Raw genomic sequence first — 18,321 nt, forward strand, 5'->3', positions numbered from 1 at the left:
TTTTCTTTCTTTTTCCCCCAAAATCAATATCGTGAGCATAGATTAAGGAGATAAACGATTAAATCCCTCTTTTGCTGTTATAGAGAGCTACTTTGGTGTGGTGCTTAAGTCACTAGACTAGAAATTGAGAGACTATGAATTTAGTCTGGCACAGGCATAGGCAAAATCTGTATGTATGTATGTATGTATGTATGTATGTATGTATGTATGTGTTGTTGTTTTAAGACTCAGACTGATGGTAGCACAGCATAACCCCTACCTGGTAGGTTTACGCTATAGCTCTGGCTGTGCCATGTGTTCAGTTGTGGGCTTGTCTGGTTAGCAATCTGTTTCCTCTTACTGGGCAAGCTTCCCATCACAATTTGTTGCTAACAGCAATCTTCTAGTATACCACTCAGAGAGGCCTATCAACAAAAGGCAGAAAAGAAACATAAAAAGTCACATTATTGTCCTTGAAGACTGTTAGGAAAATACAAAAGAAACCAAATGTTGTTACAATTAATCAACTGCTAGTTTCTTCTAAGGTGGATGTTTTATTAGTGTTGAAAGAGAAAGTATTAAAGCATACCACAAACAAGAAGCAACTCCCTCTGAAGGCAGGGGAAGGGAGAGCATGGATGGATGAATATTGCTCAGGAATACAGTATCTGTCTTACATCACTAATCAAAAAGTTGTCCAATAACAGTGCAGCATAATTAAGATGGCTTCCATCTCAAAAAAGCCTTTTTTTCTAAGAATTTGCCTTTAAAAAAAGCCTCTTGTCCTGTAATCTGGAAGGCATGAACTTAATAACTGATACTGAAATGTTGTTAGTAAAAAAAAAATTTTTTTTTAAAATATCTGCTAACATAATCCTATGAATAAGTTCTAAAAGCACCTTTTCCTATTGCAATTTGTTAAAAGTTAATGGCTCTTTCCTGAAAAAAGTATGGAGTTCCATGCTCTTCTTCTTTATCCTACCTCTCTGGCTTCCATTGCACTATTCCTAGCAATCATCTTTTACATTTTGCTACACAATAATAAGCTATAATTATACCAGTCGATGGCTCATGCAGTTGTTCTTAACTTCTCCCATTTTAAAAGCATTCTAGCTAGAGTACAGTATCTCATATTTTTAACTCAAAATGGTTTGTACTCACCTTTCATTATACAATAGCCAGGTCTTCAGATAGGTGATTTTTTTTCTTTCAATATAGGGAATTTTTCTTTCAGTGTAGGAGCTCTGGAAACTGATGACAACACCCAATTCTAACTAGAGCACAATTCATATGGGTGCTCCAGAGAAAGACTTTTTCTTTAGTGGAAGTTTCTCGGAATACAAATGTCATGAGTTGCCTGCAAACTATTTTTCTATTGGTTTGGATCTTTTGCTGCAGTCTTTCAGGCAACTGTTGTCATGCAGTATACATGTGCAAATAATATCGAAGCAATAATGTTATCTTGATCCTTCTTAATGCCAAGTGCGCCTAAGCATGATACACAGCACATTGGTATAACTTTTATAGTTTGAGTGCATGTTATTAAGGTTAAATTCTAAGAACTCACAAATAGCTCAGTTTCCTTTGACGTAATGGAAAGGTGGTTGATGACTGTTTCATTTTTCTCCACAGAAAACCACTGTGTGATAAATTAGTTCCCAAAGACATTGAGAGTGTTCAGCACTCTCAAAATAGTGCACAAGGGTAGAAAGTGCACTTTATACTATAGTCATATTTGTCCTGTTTTTAATTTTTTTTAAAAGAAATTAAATGATAAAATGAGCATTGCAAAGTATATCTCCAAAATAATCTTTATTTCTAAGAAGGTTGTTAGGACATAACCACACAGTTATAAAAACAACTTCTTGGTCGGTGTTGTTTTGCAAATCTTCCCCTCAGAACATAAAAGGTGGAAGGGATAACAACAATTTTACAGGGGTAAAAACTGTGGTAAAAGGATGATTTGCAGCTTGTCTACCATGGCAACCATTTGGCTGTTTACTCTCAATAATTTCAAAGTGTCTTCAGATTCCAAAAAGTGTGGATTAGTGCATATTAGTGAATAAAATATTCTTACACAGGAGAAAATGGAAGTTCTCTTGAAGGCTATACATGCTTACCTTAGACTTAATTTATTCTTAAAGTGGACTTGAACTCTTTGCAAATGAAGCATGGTCAAGTTTAAATATCTGTCACCATCATGCCACCTTCTGACTGGCAGCTGGAAGCTTTGGGATTATTTAGTCCTTGCTGGTCACTTATGAAATCATATCTGTTCCAGTAGGCTAAAAGTAGCATAAATTATCATATCTAGTTGAACTATAACCCTGCACAATTCTGTGTGCACAAACACAAACTACATCACCAAGCTTCTGATAAAACCAGAGCAACAATGGTTGGAAAAAAAGATGGAGCCAGAGATCAGTGACATTAACATATTTGTGTTCTTGCTCGGTCAGTTTTGTATTTTGCACATTTTTCTAACATCTAAAGCCAGTTAAGCTTGTGAGAGTAATAGTATCTTGCCTAATTATTTTCAGATAGGTCATTTACTCTGCATTGCTGTTCCAAAAGAAATGGCTTCATAATTTTTACCAAAATACCAAACCAAACTCTTTGAATATACACGCTGCAAACAAACTTTTTAGAGCATATGGGATTCCAAATGAAGTACTCTGAAAAACTGAAAAATCAGTTATAGTGCCTCAGAGTACCAACACCAGAGCTTTAAAGAGACCCGCCGTTAAACAAAAATTCCACCAGGGTGAAGTGGAGCTTTTTGACAGCATAATTAAACATATCTAGAGTTTATGCAAAGGAGAACTCACAAGTCACATTTGGAACAATCTTGGCTTTTGAATCTGGCACAATGAAAGGTTATGTGAGAATAGGCAGGAGGGGAAATCTATGTACACTGGATATTAATACAAAATTAGAAGTTGATTCACACGTGATAAAAAAAAGATACCAGAAGACTGTCTCTGATTTCTTAGATCCTGTTATCGCATGTAGTATTTCTCTTGAAGGTTTTATTAAATTTGGGGTTTTTTTTATTTAAAAAGTGCTTTTGTTTTTGTTAAAAAAATGTTTACTTCCTAGGATGAAAGAAAAATGTACATTTCTAATTTTCTGTTTGTTCTTGACTGGCCTTCTTCAGTCTTCTCAGCTTCTAAATTTGCATTCCATCTGAGGGAAGAAAAACATTTTTCTGAAGGGAGGAAATAAATGCCTCTGTCCTCTCAGTTTTCTCATTTGCTGCCTCCTTTCCTATTGCCTCTCATCACGTCTATTTTTCATGTCTATTTTTTTAAAAAATGCTTCTTTATTTGATTTCCAGACTTTGCTCTATTTATTCAGCTTCTTTTTCACAAGAACTGTGGTGGTTGAGCTCCCAGGCAGCCATTTTGCTTTCTCTCCTCCTTGCTTCCTGTCCAACATTTCTATTTGATTGGCAATTGGGTCATCAGAAAAAGGAGGAAAGCTTCTAAATTTTTGTGCTATCTTTAAGCTTGGGGAAACTAATTTGATCATTTTGGAATTCAAGTGATTGTATATCAAGCCAAAAGGGAGGAACAAAGGACACAGAGACAATCACCTTAACAATTAAAATTGATTATACTTTATTTAACTGCTTTAAATTTCCCCCCTGGCAAAATCTTCCAGTCCCTTTCCTCTACCTGAAACAGAATTGAATCTGACATTTCCTGAAGATCTTGGCCTTATAAACAATACACAACAGTAAAAAGTAGATATTCTGCCATAGTTTCATGAAAAATGCTGCTGCATTTCTCTTCCCAATAGCAGCAATCTCACTGTCTAAAGATGATTTATATTTTCTCTCTCCCAGCTAAAATCAGAAAACACAAAATTATTCTGAATTCAAGAAAATAATATGATTTAGGAACTTTCTAATTCTCATGGTAAAAATTTTCCATATCTACCAGGAGCAGAGAATTAAATTTAATAGCACTGCATGGAATGAATGTGTGTGCATGCACACACGCACATGTGTGCACATGCACATATAGATACCCTTTATAAACACATATATAATATACAGGCCATAAGCAGGGCACACTTTTACAATATAAAGTACATCGAAGCATTCCTTTAACTAGTGTTTAAATGAAATAATAGTTTTATATAACCCAAGAAGAACAAATATTTCAGTTTAGATATTTCCCTTTTGTATTTTTAGTAATGCATCTGCTTGAGAGAAAGGCTATAAAACTAGCTATGGGTTCAGAAATCCTGAGTTAGTTCAATTCTATAGTCTGTTTAGAATTATATTCTGAAATCCCAGTGAAGCAGATGTTTTAAGTTATTTCCCAAACTGCCTGATTCTTAGTGCACTTAATCATTAATTTTAATCTATTTCCATCAGAATATAAATTATATATATTTATGTACGTGTTTGTGTGCGTGTGCATATTTAAGAGTTAAGAGAATTTTTTTTTCAGTAATAGTCCATAGTAAAATATTTGTTTTAATGAAAATAGTGGAGGGAAAATCTACATAAAGAACCAAATGGTCTTTCACAGATACAGAATTAGCATTATAATAAATGCTGAACTAGTCTTTCAAATACAGAATGAATAATTTCCATTTTATATATATTCATTCAAGCTTAGTCCAGTCCCCACATACACTTAGATGGGAAGGAAACCCATTAAATTCAATGAGATTTATTTTTAGGGTCAATATGAATAGCATTGTCTTCTTACTCAACTATTCAAAAGCAGAATTTAGAATTAAGTTGTTCAATTTAATATAATTTATCTTATTTCAATAATTATAAATATATCTCTAAATTAATACATTTAATTCCCTTTAGAAATTAAGGGTGCATAATTTATTGTCAAAGTTACTAATCACTTGTGAAAATTAAGATATTTGGTTTAGTATCTTTTTTCAACTTTGGATTTTTTTTTTTGTTTGTTTTCAGCTTCAGAAACTCATTGTATAGGATGTTGGGAATTATACTAAATATCATCTGGTTCTATTTCTAAATCTACTATAATGTAACTTTGCCTATTTTATACGCACATTTGAATAATATGCCCTCTTTGTTGGAAATTAAACTGGGCTAAATACCTCATTCTTCTTGTAACCTAATTGTTCTAGTGAGAAGTGCTTCTGAATAAACCAACAGGAAGCAGCTTACTTTCTCCTGCTCAGTTATGAAATATAGAACTCTTGTACAACTCATACATTATGTTATGATCTCAAGAGTTAGAACAGAAATAGATCCACTGTTGGAGTTCTGAATCAAAGATGTCCTCTCCAATCAGAACTCCAAAGATATTGTTAGGACCACAGTCAAAAGCCTTAACGCCTTTTAGCAGAAGCACACTAGAAAGCAATTCCAAGTCAAAAAACCACAAAAATGATCATCTGGATTTCAAGAAGACAGGAGAGACTCACTGTTTTCAAATGATCGGATAGCATAGGAGGCCAGGGGAAATGAAGACATCTTCATCTTGCCTAGCACCAATGGAAGTTAGTAGTTAATGGACGCATACAGATGTATACAATTTCAGTGGCAAGCCCACTGTGGAAGCGCATTTACCACATTTATGACACACACATTATTTTGTCATATTTAACTGAGAACAAGCTAGATTTGGATTTATACAGCATTAATTAGCAAGCCCTTGCATCATCCATGAAAGTATTTTTTTTTCCCTTGCATGTTGCAGAGCAAGATTCTGCACATAGAATCAACTGGCTGAACCAAACAGCCATTTTCAAGAAATCAAAACCACCACCACCACATCAGGGAACATCTTTTAAAGAGCACCAAGTATTTCAAGCAGATAAATATGAAGGTGTGATGGAGAAGTGGAAGGAATTAAAACAAAATGTGCAGTTTCCCTGGAGGGAGGGGAGAAAGGCAAAAGGAGAGACCCAGCTTTTGATCTAGAGCCTGCAAAAAAGTATCAGAGCTCAAAAATCACTCCTGTACCTCCAGCAGCTATTGTTCGGTACATCTGTAGGCAGCTAAAGTTTCTGTACAAAGATAACTAAATATAACACCAAAGAGACAGGTGAAAAGTTAGCAGGCATAATGAGAGGGAAAAACTTTTAATGCCATTTGTTGGATGGGTGCAGAAGAGAGAAAAGGAATGGTCTGGATTCTCATGCTTGCTTAGCAGGATACTTCCATAGTCTGAGGATTGCCATGGACTTCAGTAGTTTCAGGTATTCCCATGTTCGCCTCCCTTAGGTTGTTAGCTTGAAACCGTGCTTGAGTGCTTTCTCCAGAACCTACACTTGAAGATGACTGGGTCCGGGAACGGATCAACCTGGTCATACTTGCAGATGGCACTGTAAGGAGAGAGGCGGTGAATGCCAGAAATAACAAATGTTTTTTAACTGCCTCAGAGGTCTTATAATGGAGAAAGAAAAGGAGAGCTGCTGCTGAAAAGCAAATCGGGCATCACTCTGTTCACAGTTCATTAATCTGTACTTGCTGGGGTAAAATGCAGGAACATTTGTATGTAGAAACAGCTTAAGCCCTTTCTCATCTTCAGATCTTGCTTGCAAATAAAATTCCTTTTCACTTCTCCCTCCCAGTTGAGCTTAATTTTCACTTTGTACTTTTACTTGTAACTGCTTCTTTAAAATACCCTCCAACTACCTATATATTTTGCTGAAGAAGAGTTAGGAATAATGTTTCTCCTACATATCATTTCACTCTAAGAAGTGAAACGGTTGTACAAGCCTTTGATCAGGGAACACCCTGATACAGTCAATCAGCAAACATTCTGTGCAAAGCAGTCATGTCCTCTCCCCTCTATACAAAAGGATAGCCCATGAAGCTTTTTCAGAAAGCTGGAATTCGTTTATTTGATTCCTACACCACCATCTAGCTGCAAACCATGCAATAGTCAAACCAATGCAAATTAAACCACTAAAAAAGATTGTAGCACAAAAAGTGTACAATGAGATGGCTTGGGAGTGCCAAAGATCACCAGGCCATGCTATAAGCGGCATAATGCATAAGAAAAATGGAAGTCGGCCAAACCAGACATATACTTGTAGATACCTGACTCAGTGTTCAGGTGACTGAGCTGCATGTAAGGGACTGGAAGCAGAGATAAGAGAGGGAATGGGAAACAAAGTTAGGGTAGTTATAACAAACTTGAGACAATGTAAGCCTTGCCTGACCATAAGCATTTCCCTATTTTGAATTCTATAACTTTAAGAATTGTTTAGTAAAACAATAAAGAATATTTTGGGCAATTTACAACATGGTTTTTCAGTTGTTTGGCTTTTACTGAATCTGATATTAATTTCCATATTGGAAAAATTCTCATGCATATTTCCTTTACAGATAAACATTTTAAGAATAGCCTATGCATCACCTCTGCCAATAAAGTTATTGGTAGGGAAAACTGTAATGATAATCTTTTAAGCACAGGTTAGATATTTGTCTCTCTAAAACAGCCTTTTGGAAACTAGAGAACAAATCATTAAAAGGCAGAACTGTAATTCAAGGACTGATGATTAATCCTCCTTTACAAATGTCCTACTGTGGTAGACAAAACTATCTTCCAGTACAATAATGTGTACTGTATGAATTTACGATGGCCAAAGTACAGAATAGGATCTATGATTGAGAAATAAATAATCTCAGTCACTTAGTAGGCTCTAAATGGAAATTAATGCAAAGGCAATATATTATCACTTACTGTAACCCATTCCTTGAACAAAGTATTTGAAAGCTTCAGTTAGCTTCCCAGGCTGCAAAAGAAAAATAATAATCAAGAAGTATATGCAAGTATTGCTATACACAATTTGAGGCATTATTATATATTTAAATAATTATATTTGGGTGGTTTATATATATTTGTTGATTTTCAGGATATTTTCCAGTCTAATTTTCTAGTTTTTCCTTTTGTTGTTCCTTTTGGTATTTCATAATTAATTAATTAATTTGTTAGATATTACAAATTCTTTTGGTATTTTTTAAAAACTGCAATAAATGATTAGATGGATATCCTTTAGATGCATTAAGTATGACAATTCCTAGAATAAAAGTATACCTGAACAACTTGGGGCAATCCCCCACAATCTGCCATCTGGAAGAGAAAAATGGATGGTCAAAAAAAAAAAAAAGAACTATAAATCCATTAAGTGATTCCATCAGAGTACTATACGCAGAGAGGCAAAACACATTTTAAAACTGAACTTTTTTCTAGGTAAATACAAGTCCCTGATATACTGCAAAAGGGAGACAATGAAACATAACATTGGCAAAACAGGAAAAGACAAAATAGATATATGAAACATGTAATAAATGCACTCACACCTAGCTACTAGGATGGAATAAATAAAACATCAGGACTTGTTCTTTTAAGCTGGAAGAGATTTGTGAACCACGTTGGTTGAAGATTTGTAAAATTAATACTTGGGGGCTATAAACATATATAAATCCCTAAATATCTCTACAGGAAGTTCTTGCCTTACAACAATTGGGACTGGAATTTCGCTAAGCAATATAGTTGTAAAGTGAGCCATCATGTGACTATACTCCTTAGCAACCACCAGCCTGGCAATCCCTATTGCCATTGTTATGTGAATTTCACCAGTTGTTAGCTGAGAACCCATCACAATCCAAGCCATTCTGGGCTTGGTACCACCCAGCTCCAAACTTTAGTGAGGTTTCTAATGCCCCCTCCCCATCTCTTGCACTATCTCTGCCCTTTCAACTGCCCAGCACTCTGCCTTGCTGGGCAGCAAGTAGTCCCAGATCCGCCATGCTCCAGAAAGCTGCAGGCACCCCAGTTCAGTCCTAATCACCTTTGCTAAACTGCACACTGAGATCCCTGCTGCCATGCGCTCTGCCACCAAGCTCACCTTCACACTGCCATTTTCTTGCTCCTAGCCCTTTGTTCCTTTTTCAGAATGCAAAACCATCCCCAAACAGTCCAAGAGTGTGGTAAAAAGTAGTATTTTGGCATATTCTAGCTCTGGAAGAGGCTGCTTTGTGTCTCTCCCCCCTTTTTTCATCATGCAAAGCCAGCTCATATGGTTCAGCAGCCAGGTCAGTACAGTGCGGGGTTGCAGAGGACCAAAAGGGCACAGATGTGGAGGGAAATAGGTGGGTGGGACAGTTGCAGTACCCCTGTGGTTGTAAGTATGAGCAGACTGCCAAGCATCCTAATTTTTTATCTCGTGACCCTGGGGGCACTGCAATGGCTATAACTTTGGGTGGGCATGGGTGATAAGTTGTTTTGTTCAGTGCTATCATAACTTCTAACGTAATTTTAGACAGTTGCTGAATGAATGGTTGTAAGAAATCATTCTTCCCACAATCCCCACTACAAGTTTCATAGAAAGCCCACAGTAGAGGATCACCTTTCATTACAGAAATCTTTAATTTTTGGTTACCTTCAGGAGCGTGGTATTTATTGGATCTAGGCGTGAATTGCATTCAACCTATGAAACATAAAATAATGCATATATATAGTTATATGTGACAAATTAACTATAATTCAAAGCCCTCCCTAGGAAGCCAATGCCTCAGCAACAACAGTATCTATATATTAGAAGCAAAAGACTTAAAACTAAAATACTACAGTTACAGTCACTAATTTTAAAGACAATAATCCTATATTTCCTGTAATAACCGTTGCATTTCAGCATCTGACTGCTAGAACAAACCTGATCACATCACCACTCTGTCAGCTTTCAAGAAGGCTTCAACATCAACAGCTGTAGTAGCGAATAGCATGTTGGACTCAGATGTATGTTCAATAACCACCCAGTCAAAAAATTCACTGGGCATGTCTGTTTCACAAACTAATCTTTACAAAATTATCAAGATTGTTATCAAGAAAAAAAAGGAAAATCCCATATAGTCTGCAACTTAAAGATTCAGATGTGGATGGAAGTAAGAATCCCTAAACCTTTAGGAAGTGACAAATCCAATTCATATAGCCAACTCCTTCAGAGATGCTTTTGGCGTTTGCTTTGTCTGTATACAATCTGCAGACTAAACCAACTCAGAGGAATACAGGAAATCATGCAATTTAGATCGTCTCCATTGAAATCACAAAGTGCTATGTGGTTCTGAATATACAAATATTCCATTTTGAAAGGAAAATTCAAACTTCTTTAGTTACTTATATTAATGACTGTTGAGATTCCCCACTTAGGAACCTTTGCTTGTATCTTATATTTTAAAATCAGAAAACTGCCTATATTAAAAATAATAGTATATTATTAAAATGCAGATAAATTATTTACAGTGAGGGGAAAATTTATTTGATCCCCTGCTGATTTTGTATGTTTGCCCACTGACAAAGAAATGATCAGTCTATAATTTTAATGGTAGGTTTATTTTAACAGTGAGAGACAGAATAACAAAAAAATCCAGAAAAACGCATTTCAAAAAAGTTATAAATTGATTTTAATGAGTGAAATAAATATTTTGCCCCTTTGCAAAACATGACTTAGTACTTGGTGGTAAAACCCTTGTTGGCAATCACAGAAGTCAGACATTTCTTGTAGTTGGCCACATCTCAGGAGGGATTTTGTCCCACTCCTCTTTCCAAATCATTTCCAAGTCAATAAGGTTTCGAGGCTGATGTTTGGCAGCTCAGAACCTTCAGCTCCCTCCACAGATTTTCTATGGGATTACGGTCTGGAGACTGGTTAGGTCACTCCAGGACCTTAATGTGCTTCTTTTTGTGCCACTCCTTTGTTGCCTTGGCTGTGTGTTTTGGGTCATTACCATGGTAGAATACCCATCCACAACCCATTTTCAATGCCCTGGCTGAGGGAAGGAGGTTCTCACCCAAGATTTGACAGTACCATGGCCCTGTCCATTGTCCCTTTGATGCAATGAAGTTGTCCTGTCCCCTTAGCAGAAAAACATCCCCAAAGCATAATGTTTCCATCTTCATGTTTGACGGTGGGGATGGTGTTCTTGGGGTCACAGGCAGCATTCCTCCTCCTCCAAACACGGTGAGTTGAATTGATGCCAAAGAGCTTGATTTTGGTCTCATCTGACCACAACACTTTTACCCAGTTCTCCTCTGAATCATTCAGATGTTCATTGGCAAATTTCAGACGGGTCTGTACATGTGCTTTCTTGAGCAGGGGGACCTTGCAGGCTCTATAGGATTTCAGTCCTTCATGGCGTAGTGTATTACCAATTGTTTTCTTGGTGACTATGGTCTCAGCTGCCTTGAGATCATTGACAAGATCCTCCCGTGTAGTTCTGGGCTGATTCCTCACTGTTCTCATGATCATTGAAACTCCACGAGTTGAGATCTTGCAGGAAGTCCCAGACCAAGGGAAAATGACAGTTATTTTGTGTTTCTTCCATTTGCGAATAATTGCACCAACTGTTGTCACCTTCTCACCAAGCTGCTTCATGATAGTCTTGTAGCCCATTCCAGCCTTGTGTAGGTCTACAATCTTGTCCATGTCATCCTTGGACAGCTCTTTGGTCTTGGCCATGGTGGAGAGTTTGGAATCTGATTGATTGCTTCTGTGGACAGATGTCTTTTATACAGGTAACAAGCTGAGATTAGGAGCACTCCCTTTAAGAGAGTGCTCCTAATCTCAGGTCGTTACCTGTATAAAAGACACCTTGGAGCCAGAAATCTTGCTGATTGATAGGGGATCAAATACTTCTTTCACTCATTAAAATGCAATCAATTTATAACTTTTTTGAAATGCATTTTCTGGATTTTTGTTGTTATTCTATCTCTCACTGTTAAAATAAACCTATCATTAAAATTACAGACTGATTATTTTTTTGTCAGTGGGCAAATATACAAAATCAGCAGGGGATCAAATAATTTCTCCCCTCACTGTACATGCTTCAAATAAAGCAAATTCCAAATTTAGAAAATTCTACTTCCTCCAGTAAAGGAAAATTTGAAAAGCATAAATAAAATTACAGCAAGATAGCGTTGAAAAAATAACTAACTCATGATTAGGTTACTTACCACAGCCTCAACTGCAGGAGAGCTGTCTCCAACTACTAATAAGACAGGGCACCTGTAAAGAAGCCACAGTTTAGCATTATAATCTATACAATCATCAGATGAGTTTTCTGCAGGTTCCAAAGCTTTGTCAAAATGCTGAAATTAACTGTGTGCTATCATAATGCAAATCCCATCCCTTATGTGTGTGCAAAATGATTATGTACAAAATGTGTGGGGATGTGCTGCAATGCTTTCATCACTTGCTGCTCTGTGATGTTCCCCATGGATATACCTGCATTAATACCATCTTCTGTTGTCAAAATCCTGCTTTTTAATTTTTTGATCATGCTCATATCTGGATCATGTTTTAATAATGCAACATTAAAGTAGAACATACAGGGCATCAGAACATGTTCAAACTCCATTTCAATGGGGACAGAGCTTTGTGTAACAAGTTTTCCAATCTTACTCAGCATTTGATTACAATACATAAATTAATATATATGGGCATAAAGTCCTTAAATACTTTGCCATATATCAGAGTACCACTTCTAGCTGTCAAAATGTTTGAGGGGTAGCAGCACTGGGTGTAATGAAGGGAAAATACGAGCCTTCCTATAAGTAAACCAGTGTACCACAGTCTGAATGCCTGACAGCTCGGTGCCTGCTAAACATAAAGGCTGCTCTGAATAAAAGGCAGGTGTGTAAATTGGATGACAACAAAGACAACAAAGAGAAGTCTACAGAGACAACACCTGCTGGATTACCTCATGAGGCAAACAAACTGCCCCCCCCACATACTGCCTGGCTGGGATTCAGCTCATTACCCTGACACAGAAAAGAGCAGATTCCTCATACTCTTACTCAGAGTAAAGGAAGGGGCCCTATTAAAGTCTATAGCCTCACAGACGAAGCTGGAAAACTTACTTAGACTACTGGTGTGAAAGCAGAACAAGCTTCAAACCGCTGCTGCCACCAGATCCATTTACTTTCCTGGTTAGATACCGTGTTTTGAGCATTACTCTGATTTCTAAATTTGGACTGCTGAGGCCCCAAAGAGTCTGTTTTGTTTTCAGTCCTTTTCTCTGAATGTTCAAGGGACTAGGAATAATAAACTTCAGTAGGTTCTTGGAGAGCTCAATGTTTCTGTTACTTTCTAGTCCGTTTCCCACCTCTCTGTTACAAGACTCTCTGCCATGCTGCAGGAATATACTCAGCATGATGAATTCATACAGACATTGCTTCAGGGCAAAGATCAACCTTTCAACACACCATTCAGCTGAAGGCTTATGAAAACTAAAAACTCAGCCCGCAAAAAGGAGTTTTTAAATATTTTGCAAGTGTCTGTAGTGCACATATATGTGCATATGCAATATAAATAATTTTATATGCAATATATAAAATATACATAAAAGCTTGCTACTACATCTATCAAAAGCACTAGAAAAAGTGAGGGAAGTGGTTGGAACTTTTCCAACCAAAGGAAATATAGCCCCCCCCCCCCAAATCCACTCAGTTCTCCAGCATGATTGGATGGAGAATTCACCAATGGGTTATCTTAATCTTCCTGCTCCAATTGGGACTAATCCATCATCATGCTGAGAAAAGGCGTTCAGGTAAGACAACGCCCCTTTCAAGTAATATGGTTGAAAGACAGCCAAAACATCTTACTTGAGTGTTTTTGCTGCTTCTTCATTCATACCCAAGATTGGTCTTTCAATATCCAGATCTCTGCGACTTGAAGGTAAAAAGACAGACTTGTTTAGTCTATTGTGATTGAAGTGATACAGAAGCTTTTATAAATAAATAAATAAATAAATAAATAAATAAATAAATAAATAAATAAATAAATAAATAAATAAATAAATAAATAAATAAGTAAGTAAGTAAGTAAGTAAGCAATTGCAGTCTGGGAAGTACTGGCTAAGACAGAAATCTTGTGTCATTAGATTATGACTACTTATCATGGGCAAAAATATGAAACTACTGAAGTACTGAACCTTGGTAATAAAAATATGGGGCTAAAACCATCTAATTTCAGTATTAGTTTTGTCAGAACTGGTAGTTAAATGGATCTAGTCTCAAACTATGGCTATGAATGTTCGAATAATGGATTGATATATGCTTATTACCCTTGTTAAATAATATATAACGTGGGCTACACAGAATCAGATGTCCCAATAATTTCTAATTTTTTAAAGCTAGTTCTTAAAAACCACTGGACCACGTATGTTAAAATAACAGATATTTCAAATACACACACACACTTTTGAAATAAAGAGAAGCTATTGAGAGAACAGAGCATGCATCTCTCGCATTACATCTGATTTGGAACACATGTTTAGCTTGATGAGGGGGCCCTTTCTAAATATCCTGTTTCTAAAGGGATACTCATGTGCTGCTTCTTTCTTAAACAAAAAAGTAGAAAATTATGAAGAAATAATTAGAAGAGGTTTTGTTGTGGGGGAAAAAAATCTACAACATTATTGACTATAATGATAATAAAACTGAAAAACTAAGACAACAAAAAGAAGAAGAAGAAGATTTCTTCCCCTAAACCAGGGTTTCCCAACCGGGGGTTCTCGCACCTCTTGGGGGTGTGAGATGATATTCCGGGGGTGCAAAAACTTGGGTTTTCAAAATTATAGTGTATATGCATAATTTGTTGCTGTTATTTCGCACTTTTGTAAGAGGTGCAAGAATATATCAGAAGTGCTCTAGGGGTGTAGGGTATAGAAAAGGTTGGGAGCCCCTGCCCTAAACTATCTTTCAGGCTCTCTACAGTTAAAATTAAAGCCAAATATTATGGAACACTTTAAATATACTGATTTGAGAATGTTCTTTATCTACTGCTTAAAGCAGTGGTGGCGAACCTATGGCACGGGTGCCAGAGGCGGCACTCGGAGCCCTCTCTGTGGGCACACACACCGTCTCCCCAGCCCCGCCTCCTCCCACGGCCCCCTCACCAGCAGCCCCTCTGGAGGAGAGTCGCCCCTGGACGCGACCCACGCGAAGCAGTGCAGCCAAGGACATGGTAGCCGGGCAGCAGGGACAAGGCTCTGCCCTTGCGCCCCATCACGCGCAGATGATGCTGCGGGGCATGGGCGGAGAGCGTGGCCGCCATGGCGCTGTTGGGGTGCCTGGGTGATCTGTGGCGGGCCGTGGAAGTGGTGAGTGGCCCAGTGGGCAAGGCAGAGCAGGGACAGGGTGGGGGAGCGGTTTTGGGGCACTCGGTCTCTAAAAGGTTCGCCATCACTGGCTTAAAGCATTATTTATACTTTCAAAACTAGAGTGGAAAAAATAAAACAGTTTTTTCCAGTGTGGATCCAAAATAGATACATTACCTGTTATAGGAGGTAACAAAGAGCTGAAGGTTTTCCTGATTGATGTCTTGCGCAATGTGAAGTCTGTATGTCTGAATTAGCTCCAGATTAGCCTGCAGTTCTTCCTGAGGAATGACAAATATTATAATTATTTGCCTGGTTAATTGCACTATAAAAAAAGTAAGCCCACTTCAGTCATCTTGTAAAAACTAAGAAGGTAATGTACCCTGCAGACTACAAGCAGGTAAAAACTATATAACAGCGGAAGTCCTGAGTTCCAGTTTATACTTACTATCTATCAGTCTTCTGTCACACCTATCTCAGGAATAAAACTTAAAGTTATGAAACCATAAGCATTTTTATAAACAATTCCTGAGCTAGGAACAAGAACAGTTTATTAGTATATGTAAGGTTGATTTTATATATACTGGCATTTTCAATATTAAAACTTGTAATTAACTTACATGGCCAAAATGGTGAGCTAAAACAATATCCACAAGGTTAGTTGTCCATCCAGAAAGCTGAAAAAATAAACAAACCAAAACAAAATTACATATTGGCACTGCTCAGTTCTATATTAACACATCCTGCCTTTTCACATGCTTGTTTCATCCATCTGTAATTCTAGTATTAGAAATACATGCAGATATTCTCTCTTAATCGTGCATTGTTTGACCCAAGGCCAGGTTTATGGCTGAGAGAAACTCTAGAATACAGCTACATAAAATGTATCAAAATACATTTCAGTATGTTAAATAAATAAAGCCACTTCTCTATTCTTTCATCTTCCTTTGGGTTTGGAAAAGAAAAAAAGTGATAGTCCATAACAAATACTTATTCAGTTATTTTTTTGAATTTCTAGTCTTGCAGGACAATATTATCACCTTGGTCACAAAACAGAGAGTTCCATCCTACCTTGGATGCTGCCCAATCTATCCAACCTTTTGCGCATGGATCAATATTAATTAGCACTAAGCCTTCTACCAAGTCTGGATGATTCAACTAAAAACAGAATGGAAAATATTAACGTTTTATTTTTCTGATTATTTATGCTGCATTCTGGTTTATTTTTATTATGACAGTATAATAAATATATCAAATAAAGATATAAACATAGAAAATAAACAGTTTATTGTGGGAATCATTATGTTTGCCACCTTGAGTTGTACAAAATAATCTAATAATGAACTATAAATTATGAATAAAAAGGAATGACTAAAACATAATTTTAAAGTGGCCATAGTGTTAGGGAATATAACTTAGAACACAAGGAAATGCTGGCAAATTTATAGTAGTTTTCAAAAGTAAATGTACTCTTTTTTATGAAAAGAAGATGATGCACTAATTGTTTTTTACAATAGCATGATAACCATAATCTTGAATAAACTGCCTCAAATTTATTCATCATTTTAGGGCATTTATACCTCTAAAGAATGAGTCTGTTTTTACCACTATTGGCAAAACGTTCCGCTCACTACTACATGTATCACTCCTATGTTTGGATTCTACATGGACATCTAGAGCCTCAATAAACTTAATTAGCTGAAACAAAGAAATGAGCATAAACAAATTATATTTACCGCACACTTGCTGAGAATATAGGCACCAGCTCCAACTCCTATTCCAATTACACTTTTTAGGCTGAAAAAAAAGTTGAAAATGAAGAGAATCCCTTAGTATACTTTCTATTAGCAGGACCCATCAAATTTATGGAACCTTAATATCACACTACTTACACAATTTTCCTTTATATGATTTATGGTAAGAAATAAGATTCTACAAATGGCATCTGAATAAACTTTACAACCATTGGCTTTATTGCAATATGATAACAGCTGTTCTTTCTCCTCTGGACAAACATCAAAAAAAGGCTATTTAGCATCTGTGATTGTTAATAAAGGAAAGTCAGGGTTATTCTGCATACTTGCCTCAGGTGCATAAGAACAGCAGGAAGCATTTCAGCAAGTTCATCAGTACTAGGATACTGGTATCTGAAATCAGAAAAGATGAAGTTGACATAAAAGGACTTATATTCCAAGGCTAGCTCATCAATATATGCCATTTTGCAAGGAGATTCAACCGTTCCATAGTAACAGATTCTAGGACATGCTTAATCAGAGTACGGATTTGTAGTGATCAAAACGCTTTCAACACAGGGGCCTAAAGGAGTCACAAAAGGCTTGTCCTTCCAGGTAATATATCTACATAGTACATTACCCATGGCATCATTCCTACTTGCATTTCTATATCTTCCAAATCAGTACTGTATCTCTTTACATACATTAAGCCAGGGGTCCTCAACCTTGGCGACTTTAAGGCTTGTGTACTTCAACATCAAAAGTTGAAGTCCACAAGCCTTAAAGTTGCCAAGATTGAGGACCCCTGCATTAAGCCAATACTGGAAACCTGGCTATTCCCCTATCTATTTCCATTTTAAACATTCTGGATCAAAGGAATATTATACTTACCCAGAAGGGAAAGGTGGAGCCCCCTCTTGTTGTCCAGGTGCATCAACATGGCATACAGCAAAGTGTTGTGTGATTTCCCGCATGTCTTCAAAATTGAAGAAAGTGTTGAAGCAGGACTTATCTGTAGGACAAACCCACAAAATGACCACGAAAAGCACCACTCCAGTTCCTGATTCTTACTTCGATAAAAAAGTAACTACAAGTTAAATGGTAAGGTTCATGTTTGTTTTCTAGTTATGGTAAATTAAAAGAACTGTTTCTGCATCAAACACTTCTATTCTGAAAATATGAATACAATACAGTCAGTGAGTCAGCATATGAAAGTACCATGAAAAAAAAGGACTCACGGTTGAGGCCAATATCATGATACGTTAGGATGACAGGACGGTTGCCTTTTGAAGTGCCCCGCATAGTGACATGGACAACTCCATAAGCTGTCTCTATATCATGCTCCTACAGAACGAAATGTCAATTTTGAGATTAAAGAGGAATAACCTCTACAGAGAAAACATGACATAGTCTCCAGTAAATAGCTCAAAAACTGAAAACACCTGGGAATAAAAAGGATATTATTAATCTGCAGGAAAAGCCTCCTAATCAGAAAAC

General features: G+C 36.9%; 1 protein-coding gene across 2 annotated transcripts; it reads right to left on the reverse strand.

Moving 5' to 3' along the window:
• Positions 1 to 3,575: 3,575 nt before the first annotated feature.
• NDRG3 (NDRG family member 3) lies at positions 3,576 to 18,164 on the reverse strand. Of its 2 annotated transcripts, XM_015829576.1 has the most exons (14): positions 18,063 to 18,164; positions 17,716 to 17,836; positions 17,176 to 17,238; positions 16,828 to 16,888; positions 16,163 to 16,249; positions 15,712 to 15,768; positions 15,269 to 15,372; positions 13,596 to 13,661; positions 11,946 to 11,997; positions 9,376 to 9,423; positions 8,028 to 8,063; positions 7,674 to 7,725; positions 7,028 to 7,066; positions 3,576 to 6,306 (listed from the first exon to the last, which is right to left on the reverse strand). In XM_015829576.1, exons 1-14 carry the CDS (start codon positions 18,124 to 18,126, stop codon positions 6,128 to 6,130), a joined length of 1,029 nt encoding a protein of 342 aa, XP_015685062.1. In that variant the 5' UTR covers positions 18,127 to 18,164; the 3' UTR covers positions 3,576 to 6,127. The 2 variants fall into 2 exon arrangements, with proteins under 2 accessions (XP_015685062.1, XP_015685063.1); XM_015829577.1 differs by lacking the exon at positions 7,028 to 7,066.
• Between the last annotated feature and the right edge of the window lie 157 nt (positions 18,165 to 18,321).

Source organism: Protobothrops mucrosquamatus, unplaced genomic scaffold (assembly GCF_001527695.2).
Source record: "Protobothrops mucrosquamatus isolate PMUCROS unplaced genomic scaffold, P.Mucros_1.0 scaffold6454, whole genome shotgun sequence".
In the NCBI taxonomy this organism is placed as follows: Eukaryota; Metazoa; Chordata; class Lepidosauria; order Squamata; family Viperidae; genus Protobothrops; species Protobothrops mucrosquamatus.